The 14,971-nt window shown below is 47.8% G+C and overlaps 1 protein-coding gene across 1 annotated transcript in view; it reads right to left on the bottom strand.

The window, feature by feature from the left end:
* The window catches only part of PTRH1 (peptidyl-tRNA hydrolase 1 homolog), a 13,833-nt gene extending 1,190 nt beyond the window's left edge, over positions 1–12,643 (bottom strand). Inside the window, exons 1-4 of the mRNA XM_061604482.1 lie at positions 12,233–12,643; positions 9,617–9,836; positions 7,691–7,790; positions 4,155–4,200 (exon numbers count right to left, since the gene is read on the bottom strand). Coding sequence (XP_061460466.1) covers positions 4,155–4,200; positions 7,691–7,790; positions 9,617–9,836; positions 12,233–12,322 — 456 coding nt within the window. The 5' untranslated portion in view covers positions 12,323–12,643. The remainder of the gene's footprint in view (positions 1–4,154; positions 4,201–7,690; positions 7,791–9,616; positions 9,837–12,232) is intronic.
* Between the last annotated feature and the right edge of the window lie 2,328 nt (positions 12,644–14,971).

The raw sequence follows: 14,971 nt of genomic DNA on the forward strand, positions 1-14,971 counted from the left end.
TTCTGAGGCGGAGCAATTGCCTTAATGATTGTTGGTCAAGTCAGACATCACCTCAAACTCTGGTTTGCGCGTTTCAAATCATGGCTCCCAATGCTGGTTTTCCATCTGACTGTAAATCATGGCTGATTGGTGGTTTTTTTGGGTAAATTCAGACATTCTGTCAAAGCATGGTTAATCTTCCTTAACCATAGTTTGCTGCCATGTCTGCACCGAGGTAGCATGACCAGAAGTGACACAATTCTTACCCAGCATTCTTACGGTTTGAGTGGATCAGCTGACCGTCTTGGTTCACTCTGCCGCACCTTCACTTGCAAGTGGGTATGGGGGGGGGGACATGATAGAAGGTATAAGACTATGCATTGTACAGAGACAGTAGACAGGTCTCCCTCTCTCGTAATACTTGAACCCAACCGAGCCATCAGATGAAGGTGAACATTGGACGATTCAGGACAGACAAAAGAATACACGTCACGCAGCGTACGGAATTTGCTCCCACCAGAGTCAGTGATGGCCACCAACTTGGATGGCATTAAAAGAGCATTACACAAATTCATGGAGGAAAGGGCTATCACTGGCTACTAGCCTCAGTGGCCATGTTCTCCCTCCTTGGATAGAGGCATGTGCCTCTGCCTACCAGCTGCTGGAAACTGCAGGTGCGGACAATGCTGTTGTGCTCAGGTCCTGGTTGTGGGCTTCCCAGAAGAGGCTGGGTGGCTACTGTGAGCATAGGATGCTGGACTAGGTGGGCCCCCTTTGGCCAGATCCACCAGGGCTCTTACTATGCCAAGTCCCTTTCCTCCACATCTTTTCCAACAAGAGTGCGAGTGCGAGACCCGAGTGCGAGGAGCTGCTGTCTCTCTCAGCCATGCCTAGCTCTGGTGTGTGGCTCTAAAAAGAGACACCCCTTCTCTTCCCAACGTACTCTTATTTCTCTCTCTCCCGGGCAGCACAAAGGGGGCCAGGGGGTATCTTTATTGGTCGGCCAGCTCTTGGGGTGGGCGAGTTGGACTTTCGCTCTCCCTACACTTCAGCTCAGAGGTTTCCAATGCAAACAGGCCCCAGGCTTACAATTTCCTGTAGCCACAATAAGCAGAGTGTGTACATGCGTCTGCTCAGAGCTGACCATGGCCGGGGTAGGGGCAAGACTGAAGTGACTGATTTTAGGTGCAAGTAAAGGGTAGCAAATTGGTAACAATTCATTTGATGATGATTATAAGTTGTTCTTGGGGTTTTTTTTACAGCTCAGCTCAGCAAGCAATCTCACACATGGGCCTTTACACGCTTCTGTAAAGCGTCATGCTTTGGGCTTCAAAAGGGGTAGCCGGCCATGCTGGCTGGGGCTGATGGGAATTATTGGACTCCAATTTCCATCTGGAGGGCCAGAGGCTCCCCCACCTCTGGAGTACATGATGATGAGAGGGAGGCACAGTGCAAACAAGAGCCTTCCACAGTGTGCTTGCAGATCCATTGTTGCTACCAGCTTGGGAGAAGGCCAGGTGTGTGCATCCTGAGAGGCAGGGCGGGAGAGGCCCAAGGGGGCCTTTCCACCTCAGGTGGTACGATGTCTTGAGCCATCCCTTGGACGGGGAGCTCAGTGGCTGAGGATGTGTTGGTCAGAGGAGACTGAAGGGTATTAAGGGCAGGCTGGATCCAGAGAGGGGCAGATGATAAAGGAGATGGAGCAGGAAGCAGTAGGATGGCCAGCCAAAACCCCCGCCGGATCCTAAATGCCAAACTCTGCACCCAAAGAAGTAGCCAGACTCTCGATTAACATCACCCTCACCCCACTGTGAGATGTCTCCAGCCATATTAACGCACTACAAAAGAAGTTGATCTAATTATTTAAAGCTAGTCAAGTCAACTAATAAACTAAGAAGCGGGGCCTGCAACAAAGAGTTGCAGTGTGAATTCCCGTTCACTTCCTTCCCCGACAATACTCCGTTCCTCTCCTCCTTGCACCTGGTTTTCTGCCTTCCCTCCCTTGCAATCAGCCAGCCGTTTGTGGCCACCGAGCACACTCACTCCACACTGGGGTGTTTTGGGACCCCAATGAGGCCGGTCAGAGGCAGCGTGCCAGGAATCGCAGGCGAGAAGAGTGCTGTTGCGCTCGGATGCGGCTTGGGGGGCTTCCTGTTGTGGCATCTGCTTGGCCAGAGTGAGAACAGGAAGTTGGAATTGGTGGGCCTTTGGCCTGACCCAGCAGCCCAGGCTCCTCTTCTGTTCTCCCTAAAGGCTCTTCAGGGATTGTTCCCCAATTATATAGACTATCCCCTCTTCTGCAAGTCCTCTTCGAGTGCAGGACACGGAATAATGGGCTCAAGTTGCAGGAAGCCAGGTTTTGACTGGACATCAGGAAAAATTTCCTAACTGTAAGACCCATACGACAATGGAACCAATTAGCTAGAGAGGTAGTGGGCTCTCCGACACTGGAGGCATTCAAGAGGCAGCTGGACAGCCATCTGTCGGGAAGGCTTTCATCTGGATTCCTGCATTGAGCAGGGGGTTGCACTCGATGGCCGTATAGGCCCCTTCCAACTCTACTATTCTATGAAGTACATGAAAGGTTGTCACACAGAGGAGAGCCGGGATCTCTTCTCGATCGTCCCAGAGTGCAGGACACGGAATAATGGGCTCAAGTTGCAGGAATCCAGATTTCCACTGAACATCAGGAAAAATATCCTAACTGTTAGAGCCATACGACAATAGAACCAATTACCTAGAGAGGTAGTGGGCTCTCTGACACTGGAGGCATTCAAGAGGCAGTTGGACAGCCATCTGTCGGGAAGGCTTTGATCTGGATTCCTGCATTGAGAAGGGGGTTGGACTAGATGGCCTTATAGACCCCTTCCAACTCTACTATTCTATGCTTCTAAGTCATTTTGGCTACATACACACTGGAAATAATGAGGATTAGTAATCCAATCTAAACTGGCTTCCAGATCATGGTGGTTCTCTGCTGGATGCTAGGGGACCACCAAGAGAGTTGTGCGAGATGGCATCCCACTGGAGAAAGGGCCTTCTGTATTGGGGAACTTTCTCTGCTGCTATATCCACAGGACACCTTTGTTACTGCTTTCTTCAGGTGCAAGGAAAAGCCTTATTATCTCAAGCTTTCAACAAGTATTTATTTATTTATTTTATTTAAACCCATCCCTTCCTTCCAGCAGGAGCCCAGGGCAGCAAAGATTTGAAATCTTTTCGTTTAATTTTCAGATGCTGTTGCACTTTGTTGCTTTCATTCATTTTTAAAACAATGTTCACAGGATTTGATTCAGATAAAGCTGGTTGTGATTTAGTTGCATCGCATTTAATGGGACGTAAGTGATGTCATTCCTAACTTTTCACATAGAAATCCGTGAACTGGGGAAAAAATCATAATCTGGATCCTATCATTGGGTTATCTTAATGATGTTTTGTTTGCAAGTCATTTACGGCCAAGAAAAAGGGATACAAATCCCATATGCAAGTTTGAAAAAAACTGAAACAGACATTGAAGCGATTACATCCCTGAGAAAGCCAATCAAGTCAGTCAAAAAAAATTCCACAACCGGCCAGTCTTAGAAGCAACAGCTTTTGAGGCGAATGCAACAGTCCTGAGTTCATTCTACCTTTTTTAAAAAAAATCAGTACAGCCCAATAAAGGGCTAATTACACATGGGATTTTTGTACTTTGACAGGAATAGGAAAGAATTCACCCATTTGTTTGTTCTGGGGACTGTTTTTCTATTAAAAAGGTAGTTGACTAGACCAAATGGACCTAAATAATTAGATCAACTTTTGGTGGGTCGAGAGATTAGGCTGGAGTTCTGCAGTGACTCTGTGGATTTTGCAAGCTTGCAAAGTCTCCTCCGCTTTGTCTTGTGGCTGGATAGCAATTTTGACTACATACGAGTTTGGAGATCCATTTGTTTGTAAGTTGGCGTCCTGGGCTTGTGGCCAGCCATCTGCTTCCAATTGAAGTAACCTCCTCCCTGGCCCAGGACCAAGTGTGAAACAAGACGAGGGGAAGGGAGGGTTCTTGCCCAGCATAAGCCCAGCTCCAGACATACACGGCTGCTAATATGTGAAAATCCAATCCTTGGATGGCCACCAAGGACTCATGTTTGGCAGTAAATGGAGATTGGTTCTCTTAGGCAGGACAAATGGCAACTCACGTCAGAGCGCAGAGAGTCGCAGCAGGAACGGACTCCGTTATGACCTCTGAAAGGAAAGGAAAGAGACAAGGGATCCAAGTCTCCTGTCAGTCTCTCAAGAAAGGAATCCTGCTCCTAAGACAGGCCAAGAAACCATTTACTCAGCCATCCAGATTGCTTGTCTGGACGACTTGCTGGTTGGCTAGACCGAATAATACAACTTCGCAAATCAGCAGCTCATCCTTCTGGCCAGGGCCACTAGAGCTTTCTAGAAATGCTGATCAGGCTGTTCAGGAATGATAGTCGTAGTCTTTTTCTGAAGAGAGGTCCTGTGCCTTGAACCAGCCATCACAGAGGGCACAAATTCAACAGGTGCAGCTTCAGTGCCTCTCCTTGTCCAAAGAAGCTGCACTGAGATACTGCGCCTTGGGATAATTTCTGCCTTGTCCTGTGGCTGCGAAGGCACAGAATCTCTTGTCCGGAACAAACAGTGGAAGCTGGTCCATTAGGGCAAATGGGGCATAATCCCACCAACCTCAGCCTGCTCTTAGGCCATCACTGGCCTGCCTTCTTATTTACAACCAGTCTTGCCTGTCAGGTTAGACTCCATGTGGTCCTTGCAGAACTCACGGGGGAGAAGTATGGGGGCAAAATTTAATTAGCTGGCTCACTGGCTCCACCCCCTGTTGGTCTCCCAAACCTTCTGCCCTACCAGTCCCAACGGGCACAAGCTACCACTGCAGGAACAACCGCCCTTCCTGTCACAGATAAGGATGGAGGGAGTGGGGATGAGAATACAGTGTGCGGGTATTGTAATTTCATTAACGCTTAATTGCAATGCTCAGATTGTAATGCATGCTTGAGGATCCTAACTGCTCTATTATAATCATACTATGCTTAGGGGGGGGTGACCCTGTGGCCCTCCAGATGTTGCTAGGACTCCAACTCCCCTCAGCTCCAGCCAGCATCATCAATGGTCAGGGATGATGTAGTGCACCTAGAGGGCCACAGTTTCCTCATCTTCTATGAGATACTTCACTGTTTATTTTTACTGAAAAAAGTCACCAGGGGCTTTGATTTTGATACATACATGAATATGTAAGGTGTATGCACGCATACATACATACACACACACACACACTCTCTCTCTCTGTCTCTCTCCCCAAGAAAGCTTCAGTGCCTGTGAGAGCAATTTGCATCTGGAAGACAGTGGAGAGACGAGCAGGGATGATCCCCTTCCCCCTTTGCTGCTCCTCCAGTCAAAATTTGAGCCCCAGTGGTTGTTCTTAATTCCAAAGAATAATACAAGAGAATTAAATTAGAATTAAAGGCCAGCTCCAGACACTCTTGGATGAGACCGATTATCTGGATCCATTTCAGTCGGGTTTCAGGCCTGGTTTTGGCATGGAAACAGTCTTGGTTGCCCTGTATGATAACCTTTGTTGGGAGAGAGACAGGGGGAGTGTGACTCTGTTGATTCTTCCTGACCTCTCAGTGGCTTTCGGTTCCATCGTCCATGGTATCCTTCTGGAAAGACTGGCTGAGTTGGGAGTGGGAGGAACTGCATGGCGGTGGTTCCGCTCCTACTTGGCGGGTCACCTCCAGAAGGTGCTGCTTGGGGAACATTGCTAGGCACCCTGGACTCTCCAGTATGGGGTTCCGCAGGGGTCAGTTCTGTCCCCCATGCTGTTCAACATCTACATGAAACCGTTGGGTGCGGTCATCCGGAGCTTTGGAGTGCGTTGCCATCAGTATGCTGATGACACGCAGCTCTGTTTCTCCTTTTCATCCTCTTCAGGTGAGGCTGTCAATGTGCTGAACCGGTGCCTGGCTGCGACAATGGACTGGATGAGGGCTAATAAACTGAGGCTCAATCCAGACAAGACTGAGATGCTGTTAAGTGAGTGGTTCTTCTGACCGGACGGTGGATGTCCAACCTGTCCTGGATGGGGTTGCACTCCCCCTGAAGGAGCAGATTTGTAGCTTGGGGGTTCTCCTAGAACCATCTCTGTCACTTGAGGCTCAGGTAGCCTCAGTGGCACGGAGTGCCTTCTACCAACTTCAGTTGGTGGCCCAACTACTCCCTATCTGGACAGGGATAACCTGGCTTCAGTTGTCCATGCTCTGGTAACCTCTAAATTAGATTACTGCAATGCACTCTACGTGGGGCTGCCTTTGAAGACGGTTTGGAAACTGCAGCTTGTGCAAAATGCAGCGGCCAGACTGGTAACAGGGACCAGACGGTCCGAACATATAAAACCGATTCTGGCCTGGTTGCACTGGCTGCCTTTATGTTTCCGTGCTCGATTCAAGGTGCTGGTATTGACCTATAAAGCCTTACATGGCTTGGGACCACAATACCTGATGGAACACCTCTCCCGATACGAACCCACCCGTACACTACGTTCATGATCAAAGGCCCTCCTCCGGGGGCCTACTCCGAGGGAAGCTCGGAGAATGGCAACAAGGGAGAGGGCCTTCTCAGTGGTGGCCCCCAAATTATGGAATGATCTTTCTGACGAGGTGTGCCTGGCGCCAACACTGTTATCTTTTCGACGCCAGGTCAAGACTTTCCTCTTCTCCCAGGCATTTTAGCATGTGTTTTTAAATTGTTTTTATATTGTTTTGAATTTTAAAATTGTGTTTTAAATTGTTTTTAAAATATGTTTTTAAACTGTGTATTTGTTTTAATGTTTTTGATTGCTGTAAACCGCCCAGAGAGCTTCGGTTATGGGGCGGTATACAAGTGCAATCAATCAATCAATCAATCAATAAATGTTTTGGCTCCTTAGTAAGAACTACAGAAACCAAAATAATTACACATTCCAAAAGGAAGTGGGTGGTGGAGATTTCTTTAGATTGCAATCAATTAATTTATCAAATTAAAGTGGAATATGAGATTTGGAAGCCTTCATTGCTACGAAGCTGCCTTAATATCAAGTCAGGCTATCAACCCATCTTGCCCAGGACTGGCTGCCAATAACTCTCCCAACATCTGCCACAGCCTTTCCCAGCCTTCGTATGAGATCAAGTTCTGGGCCCTTCCACATGCAAAGCTTGTGCTTGACCAGCTGAGGTATGATCCATCTCGTCTTAAGGCGGTTGCCTTTAAGTGGCAGTAGCTCCCCGAGCTCTTGGACAGAGGTCTCTCTTGACCTTGCCATCGGAGATCTTTTTCACTAGATCTGATGGGATCTGAGCCCTGAGCCTGAGGCATGCAAAGCGGGTGCTCTGCCACTGAACTACAGCCTCTCCTGCTACAAGGAGTAAGGACAGGCAGGAGTTTATTCGTATTGGTCCTCAATCCTCTACTTCAGGTGCAGAGCATGTGTGCTCCTCCCAATGTTGCTGGAGTTCATCATCCCTGTCCCTTTGCCATGCTGCCTGGGGGGGTGATGGGAGTGGGAGTCCAGCAACCTTCCCCCATTCAGAAAGCAATATCCTCCTTTCCTCGCCTCGCTCCGTTGGTCTCATCTCTCTCTTCCCCTTTGAATTAAATCAGGAAAGAATTCGAAAGGACTTTGTACATGAGGAATCCCACAGTCATGGGGCGGTACCTTGCGCTGCCTCCCAGCTTGAGTGCGACCTTCCCCAAGGGCTTGTCCAGGTCATCGTGAACCAGGTAAATATCCTCAGGGCCAAGGTGGAACATTTCCGCTGGAAAACAGAGGGAAAAAAGCTTCAGGAGGTGCACTCAGAAGGGGACCCTGCAGTTCTACTCTGCCGCAAACAGTCGCGATGCAGTTCGGAAGCACCAAGCAGGAGAGGCCTGGGAGGCGAGACTTGCTAGGGATTATAGAACGCTCTGCCTAATGTTGGTGATCAAACAGCAGAGGGAGGGGACAGAACCTCCGAGATGCCACCTCTCAAATCCCACTTTTTCCTGTATGTGAGCGAATCTCTTCCAAGGCTGACTAAGTGGCACTTTCAGATACGAAGATAATGACTGGTAAGCGCCAATCTCTTGGCATCACAGAAAAGGGGCTGGCTCGCCCTCTACTGGGCAGAATAAGAACAGCACAACTGTGGACCCATTGGCAGAGAAGAGGGATGGGAATCTGGAGGCCCTCTAGATATTGTTAGACTCCAGTTCCCATCAGCCCCAGCAAACCTGGCCAATGGTGAGGGAAGGTGAGAGTTGTAGTCCAACATCTGGAGGTCACAGGTTGCCCATCTCTCATGTATTGGATTGCAGTGTAAAGGAGCAAATGTGGGAGACTGACTAGCGCAGGAGTGGGGAACCTTTGAGCCCTCCGGATGTTGCTGAACTACAACTCCCATCAGCCCCAGCAAGCACGGTCAAGGGCCAGGGATGATGGGAGCTGTAGTTCATTAAGCAACATTAGGAGGGCCAAAGGTTCCTCACACCTGGACTACAATGTTGAAGTGAGACGACCGGGGTTCAAATCCCAGCCCAGCCGCGAGGCTCAACAAGTGGCCTTGAGCTGAGCTGCACTCTCTCATCTGCACTCACCCCACAATGTTGTTGCCAGGATAAAAGAAAATAACTCCATGGAGCTGCAGTCTTTGGAGGGCAGAAAGACATCAAACCGTTGTTTTGTTGCAGAGCAAAGGAGAACATTTTAGGTAGGGAGCGGGAAGCTCTGTTCTTCCTCCTAAACATACCCCCCCCCGAAGGCTTGGTCTAGATTGGCACATGTCGGCAGGTGTGCACACATGTACACCGCTCAAGAGTGTCACATTCCTCTCTGCTGCTAAACTTTCACACACACTCACTCTCCATTCTGCCAGCTGGTAATTGGCCTAGCACCTTCTTACCCTGATGACTGAACAAGCAGGAGAAGTGAACCTCCTGCCTCCTCATTTGTTTCCCCTGGCGCTCCCCTCCCCACCAAACCAAAAGGAGGTGGGGAAAGAGTGTGTCGCTTAATTTTCAATGGAGGAGACAGGCGAGGAGGCAGATGAGGGGGCTGGAGAGTTATGGGGGGGAAAGGCAGCTGGCTGGACAGCCAGATCTTGGGGCTTGAAGGACCCCAGCAATCTGCTGCTCTGAGAACTGCCTTCCGAGTCCCCTGCCTGAGTTTGGTGGCTCACCTTGATCACAGCGCCACAGCTTGCTCTGCTACAAGCCACTGGCCAGAATGCTATCATGTGGGGAAGGGGTTTGATATAGCATCCTAGGAGCGAAGGTGTCCTACTCTCTGCTGCAGAACTAGGGAACCTGTGGCCCTCCAGATCTTGTTTGGTCTCCAGCTCCCATCAGCCCCAGCCAGCGTGGCCAGTGGTCAGGGATGATGGGAGTTGTAGTCCAATGATATTTGGAGGGCTGCAGGTTCCTCATCTCTGCTCTGCTAGGTGGAATAGGAACCACTGGGGCAGAATTCTTGGGGGAGGGGTGTCTCTCCACTTATGGCAGTTCCTAACATGTGCCATTAGTCACATGTCTGCACGCAGTTTACTGAAGGAGTGTGAGGCAAGCTCTGCTCTGTAGATCAGGAAAAAGAAGAAAAACTTTCTCTTACCAGCACCAGCTACACAGCGGCCATTGATGTTCATGAACCTGCGAGGTTTCATCAGCACCAGTTCCACGTTCCCCAGACTGGCAAATGCCACATCCGCACAGCACTGCTGGTTCTTTCTCCACTGGTCAGCCACACTCAGCTTGGTAGCCAGGTGATTAAGGACAGCCATTCCCACGCTATGGCGGGTACCACACAGACCGTGATTGCCCAGTCCTGCTACCTGCAGACAAGACCCATCAAGGGCTGTAAGTGGGAGGCCGAGCTGGCCCAGCATGCACAGAAAGATAAGATGGCAAACAGCCAAAGATGAGAGACTTTAAACTAGGCCAGAAACGGGGAACCTGTGGCCCTCCTGATATTGCTTGACTACAACTCCAACCCTGGAGGCATTCCAGAGGCAGCTGAACAGCCACCTGCTGGGTATGCTTTAAGCTGGATTCCTGCATTGAGCAGGGGGTTGGATGCAATGGCCTTATAGGCTCCTTCCAACTCTACTATTATATGATTCTATGAACTCCTATCACCCCTGGTTAGGGCTGATGGCAGTCCAACTACTTCTCTAGGGCCGCAAACGTCAGATAACCACAGTCTCTCTGATTTATCAGTTATCGCAACAGACATGCCATCTGTCTAAGAACACTAGAAAGAAGAAAATATGCCAGGCCTATAGAGCCAGACATTCACACCACATGGCCTCAACCTGGAGGATAAGAGTGCCTGACACCACTCAGCTACAGTAGATGCTGCACTTCTGAATATTCTGTAACTGCCACCTCAGCTATTACAGCACCCTTTGATCTGCATCAGAGCGGGTGAAGAAGGCAGAAATGGAAACGTTTTGCTTTAAGACTTCGATAGCTCTGCTTTGTTAATCCATGTAATAAGTATGTTTGTATATAACACAGGGAGAAAGACAGGTTGGCTATCTCAAACTGTCAGTGAATGGCGAGTTATTTTCTACCAAGTAAACTAACAGGGTTTTTCTTTTTCCTCAGAGCAGGACCTTTGGCCCTCCACATATTGCTGAATCACCCCAGGCTATTGGCCATACTTGCTGGGGCTATTAGGAACTGAAGGGCCTGCTTCAGAGGGCTAGCTTGGTTGGTCTGTTACAGCAAAGAATCTTCTGGCACCTTAAAGACTAAAAAAAACTATTACAGAGTAAGCTTTTGTGGAACTATTAGCCTTGGTATTTTATCTATTTAACATTTGAAATGTTTGTTTTGTTAATTAATTAATTAATTAAGTAAGTAAATTTATATCCTGCCCTTCCTTCCAGAAGGCGCCCAGGGCAGCAAATAACAATAAAAAAAAAATCTATAAAACATCTTAAAAACAAAGCATCTTTTAAAAAAAACCTTTAAACTCATCTTAAAAGCAGTGCCAACAGAAATGCAGGCTGGGTTAAGGGCTCAACTTAAAAGGCTTGTTGAAAGAGGAAAATCTTCAATATTTATTTTATTTATTTATTAATTGAATTTATATCCCGCCCCATAGCCGAAGCTCTCTGGGCGGTTCACAACAGATAAACATCCAATATACAATTAAAACATATATAAACCTAATCAGACACATAAACAACTATAAAACTCAATACTAAATGTTAAATGTTAAAAAAGTATTAAATTGATTGAAATATTAAGATGTTAACAAGTTTAAGATATCAATATCAAAATGTTAAAAATATTAAATATTAAAATGTTAAAATGCCTGAGAGAAGAGGAAGGTTTTTACCTGGCGCCGAAAAGATAACAGAGCTGGCGCCTGTGTAATATTTAAGGGGAGGGAAATCCAAAGGGTAGGTGCCACAACACTAAAGGTCCGCTTCCTATGTTGTGCAGAACGGACCTCCTGATAAGATGGTATCTGCAGGAGGCCCTCACCTGCAGAACACAGTGATTGACTGGGCATATAAGGGATAAGATGGTCTTTCAGGTATCCTGGTCCCGAGCTGTATAGGGCTTTGTACACCAAAACTAGAACCCTGAATTTGGCCCGGTAGCAAATGGGCAGCCAGAGCAATTCTTTCAGTAGCAAGGTGACATGTTGGGAATACCTTGCCCCAGTGAGCAGTCTTGCTGCCGCATTTTGCACCAGCTGCAGCTTCCGGACCAACCTCAAGGGCAGCCCCACATAGAGCGCATTACAGTAATCCACCCTGGAGGTTACCAGTGCGTGGACAACAGTGGTCAGGCTATCCCGGTCCAGAAACGGCCACAGCTGTCTTACCAGACGAAGCTGGTAAAAGGCACTCCTAGCCACTGAGGTCACCTGGGCCTCTAGCGACAAAGATGGATCCACGATCACCTTTTTTGGTAAAGGACGTTATTTCAAAGCATTGGATTGAACAGGAGCCCCGAGTTCTGCCCAGTCTGCTTTCATTTATTTTTTAAACATTTCCCTCTATATACTTCCGCCACTCTTACCCCGCATATGAAGGATTCTCTTATGCAGAACCGGAAGCGAATATTGAACGAAACGATTTCCCCCTTACCTCTTAGTTAAAATTTATCTCGACTCCGCCCAATGAATCTCCCCATCCCCCGGAAGCATTTGCCCCAAACCGGAAGAGACCTTTTCTCCCCGATGTCTCTCTCGTTACCCCGTCTACCTTACCAGCACCCGTTTCCCAGCGGCCCGCAGTTCCTCTTCGTGGTAGTTCATGTTCCTGCTCAGGAGGTTCCAGAAGGGCCGGAAAAGTAGCATGAGGCTCTCTCCTCTCCTCTTCTGAGACACCCCGGATGTTCTACTTCCAGTCCCCGCCTCAAACTGAACAAAAAGCCGGCTTGGTGTCGCCGCCTTCCTTTGTCAGTGTGACGTCATCCTCACCTCTGGCCTATCGCAGAACCCCGGCGTAGCGTAAAACGTGTCTTCGGCGGGCGTGAAGAGCGTGACGCCATCTTTCCTGTGGGCGGAAGCGTAGTGTTTCCGCTGTAGGTCGCCGTAGACTTGTGCTGGTGAATCCTAGATGTTTCAGACTGCAACTCCCATCATTTTTAGCTATGCTGTCTGGGCCTGGTTGGAGTCCGCAGAATTTATCCTGATAATTAAAAACAACAAAAAGTTTTGCTGAATCTCTAACCACTTTTTAAACATTGGATTTTTGGTTTATCAGTGATAATAATCAATAAAAGTAGAGTAGAGCTAGGGCAGACAAAAGGGAAACTGTGGAACTCCCTGCCGCAAGATGCGGAGATGGCCAGAACTTAAACTGCTTTAAAAGGGGACTGGACAAATTCTTGCAATTATAAAGCTGGCAGTGCCTACTAGTCCCTTCTCTGAAATCAGAGAGAGACTCTGCCAATCAGTGTAGACAGTAGAGAACTATGTGGAGCATAAAACAGTTTGGGGCAGGTGTTCACTATACATTTAAAGCACACTTAGTTTATTAAGGGTGCTGGAAATTTGTAGCGGAGAAACCACAGTTCTCAGGATTCTCTGGGGGAAGTCATGCACGTTGGATGTGCTTTAATGGTGTATTCTTGAGGGCTGTGTGCCCTTTTTAGGATCAGAGGCAGCATGTTTCTTGAATAGCATCTGCCCTCCCAGGATGAGAAAGGAATGCTGGGCGGGACAGGCCTTTCCTCTGACCCAGTGGGGGTCTTCTTATGTTCTGGATGACCACTGTGGTGGGAAATAGGATGCTGGATTATATAAATCTTTGGTTGATCCAGTAGGGCCATTACGTCCTGATGAAAAGGCTGGGTAGATTGTTTCTAAATTAAGCAAAATAAAAAAATTAAATAATTACACAGAGGGGGAGAGCGAGCAAATGGGGGCAGGACAGGCACAAGAGCTCAGGCTGAGAAAACAGCAGCTTGCCTAATGCCAGCCAGTAGGGCATTCATGGCTGTGGGTGACATTTGAACGAAGCACCGTTTGAATCGCAGTTTGAGCCCCCTTAATGCCCATGACAGGTATGACCAGCCATCCACCACCTCTACCAATCCAACATCTTAAGACCCCTTTATTTAAAAAATAATTTTTGAAACGTGTGTGTGAGAGAGCGAGAGAGCGAGAGAGCGACAGCGCTGTCCCGTGTACGCGTGGCAAAGCACCTTCACACGATCACCGACCACCCCAAAGGAAGATCAGGGGGGTTGGCAGCGGAAGCCTGCACTTTTATCTGGCTCTCTTTCTCCCTCTACCGGCAGATCTGTGAATAGCAGCGCCTGAGGCGGTAGGGGTTGCTTGCTTTCGCGTTGCCTTAGCAACTGGAGGACGCGGAGATGCAGGAGGGAGACGTGATGGAGGAGGAGGAAGAGGAGGAGGAGGAGAGGAAAGAGGTAATGAAGAAGAAGGTGAGACAGCCTTGGGGAACAGAGAGCGGCCGGTGTGAAGGAGACCAAAGCGAAAATTGCTCCCTCCTGCAGGGACCAAAATGGCCCCACAAGCAATAGTGTAAGAGCATAAGAACCTTTAAGGGCCTGGAGAGTGACAAGATTCAGTGGAGAGCCTTGTCCCCACAAAGCAGGATTCTTGCTGGGTCGCAGAATTGTTCAGAAACACAGAACGGGGCAGAATCCAGCTCCTGCAGAATCTTTTATTTTTAAGATAAGCTTCTAGCCCTTATGGAGATACAAACGTATGTTCTTATGTTCTTAAATGAATTTTAGAATTCCTGTGTTTTTAAAAAAAATATTTTAAAATGTTGTGTGCATCTTTTTATTTATTTAAATAAATATTTAAATGAAGAATTATTTTTCTTTCCCCCTTTTTTTTTTTTTTTTTAAACCAAATTCAGATAAAATATCCTTATCCTAGTTTGGATCTGTTTTGGAATGGCTTTTAAAGATGTTTTTAAAAATATTTTTAATATTTTTGTCTCTTGTTTGCCACCCTGGGCTCCTTTTGGGAGGGAATGAAGTTTGCAGACCACTGGTTGTCCATGGGCCACCGTTTGGGAACTCCTAATATAAATGTGAGTGCACTTTACTAATGTGTAGGCCAAACATGTTTCAACATCAAGTCTTCATCAGTGCCAGAAAATAGCTTAGGATTTTACATTTAAAATACTTTGTTAATAGACTGAAGACAAACGATGTCTGCGTGCCAGATTCTTAAATCCTCTCAACTTCTTATTCTAGCTTTATCATAATCTAGAAATACTGATTTCAAGGAACATTAAAAAGCCTTAGTAAAGCATACAGTCTTTGGCCTACATATTAGTTGGTCATGTAGCTGGTCATGCACTTGACCTTGTCTACGTCTCGGGAGAGGAGGGAAATGATCTGAAAGTGGGGGATTCATCTGTCACCCCCTTGTCACGGTCAGATCATTACTTGGTAAGAGTGGACCTCTCGATGCCACAAACCCTCTGCAGGGGTAGAGGACCCATTAGGATGGTCCGCCCCA

Source organism: Rhineura floridana, chromosome 20, assembly GCF_030035675.1.
Source record: "Rhineura floridana isolate rRhiFlo1 chromosome 20, rRhiFlo1.hap2, whole genome shotgun sequence".
NCBI lineage: Eukaryota > Metazoa > Chordata > Lepidosauria > Squamata > Rhineuridae > Rhineura > Rhineura floridana.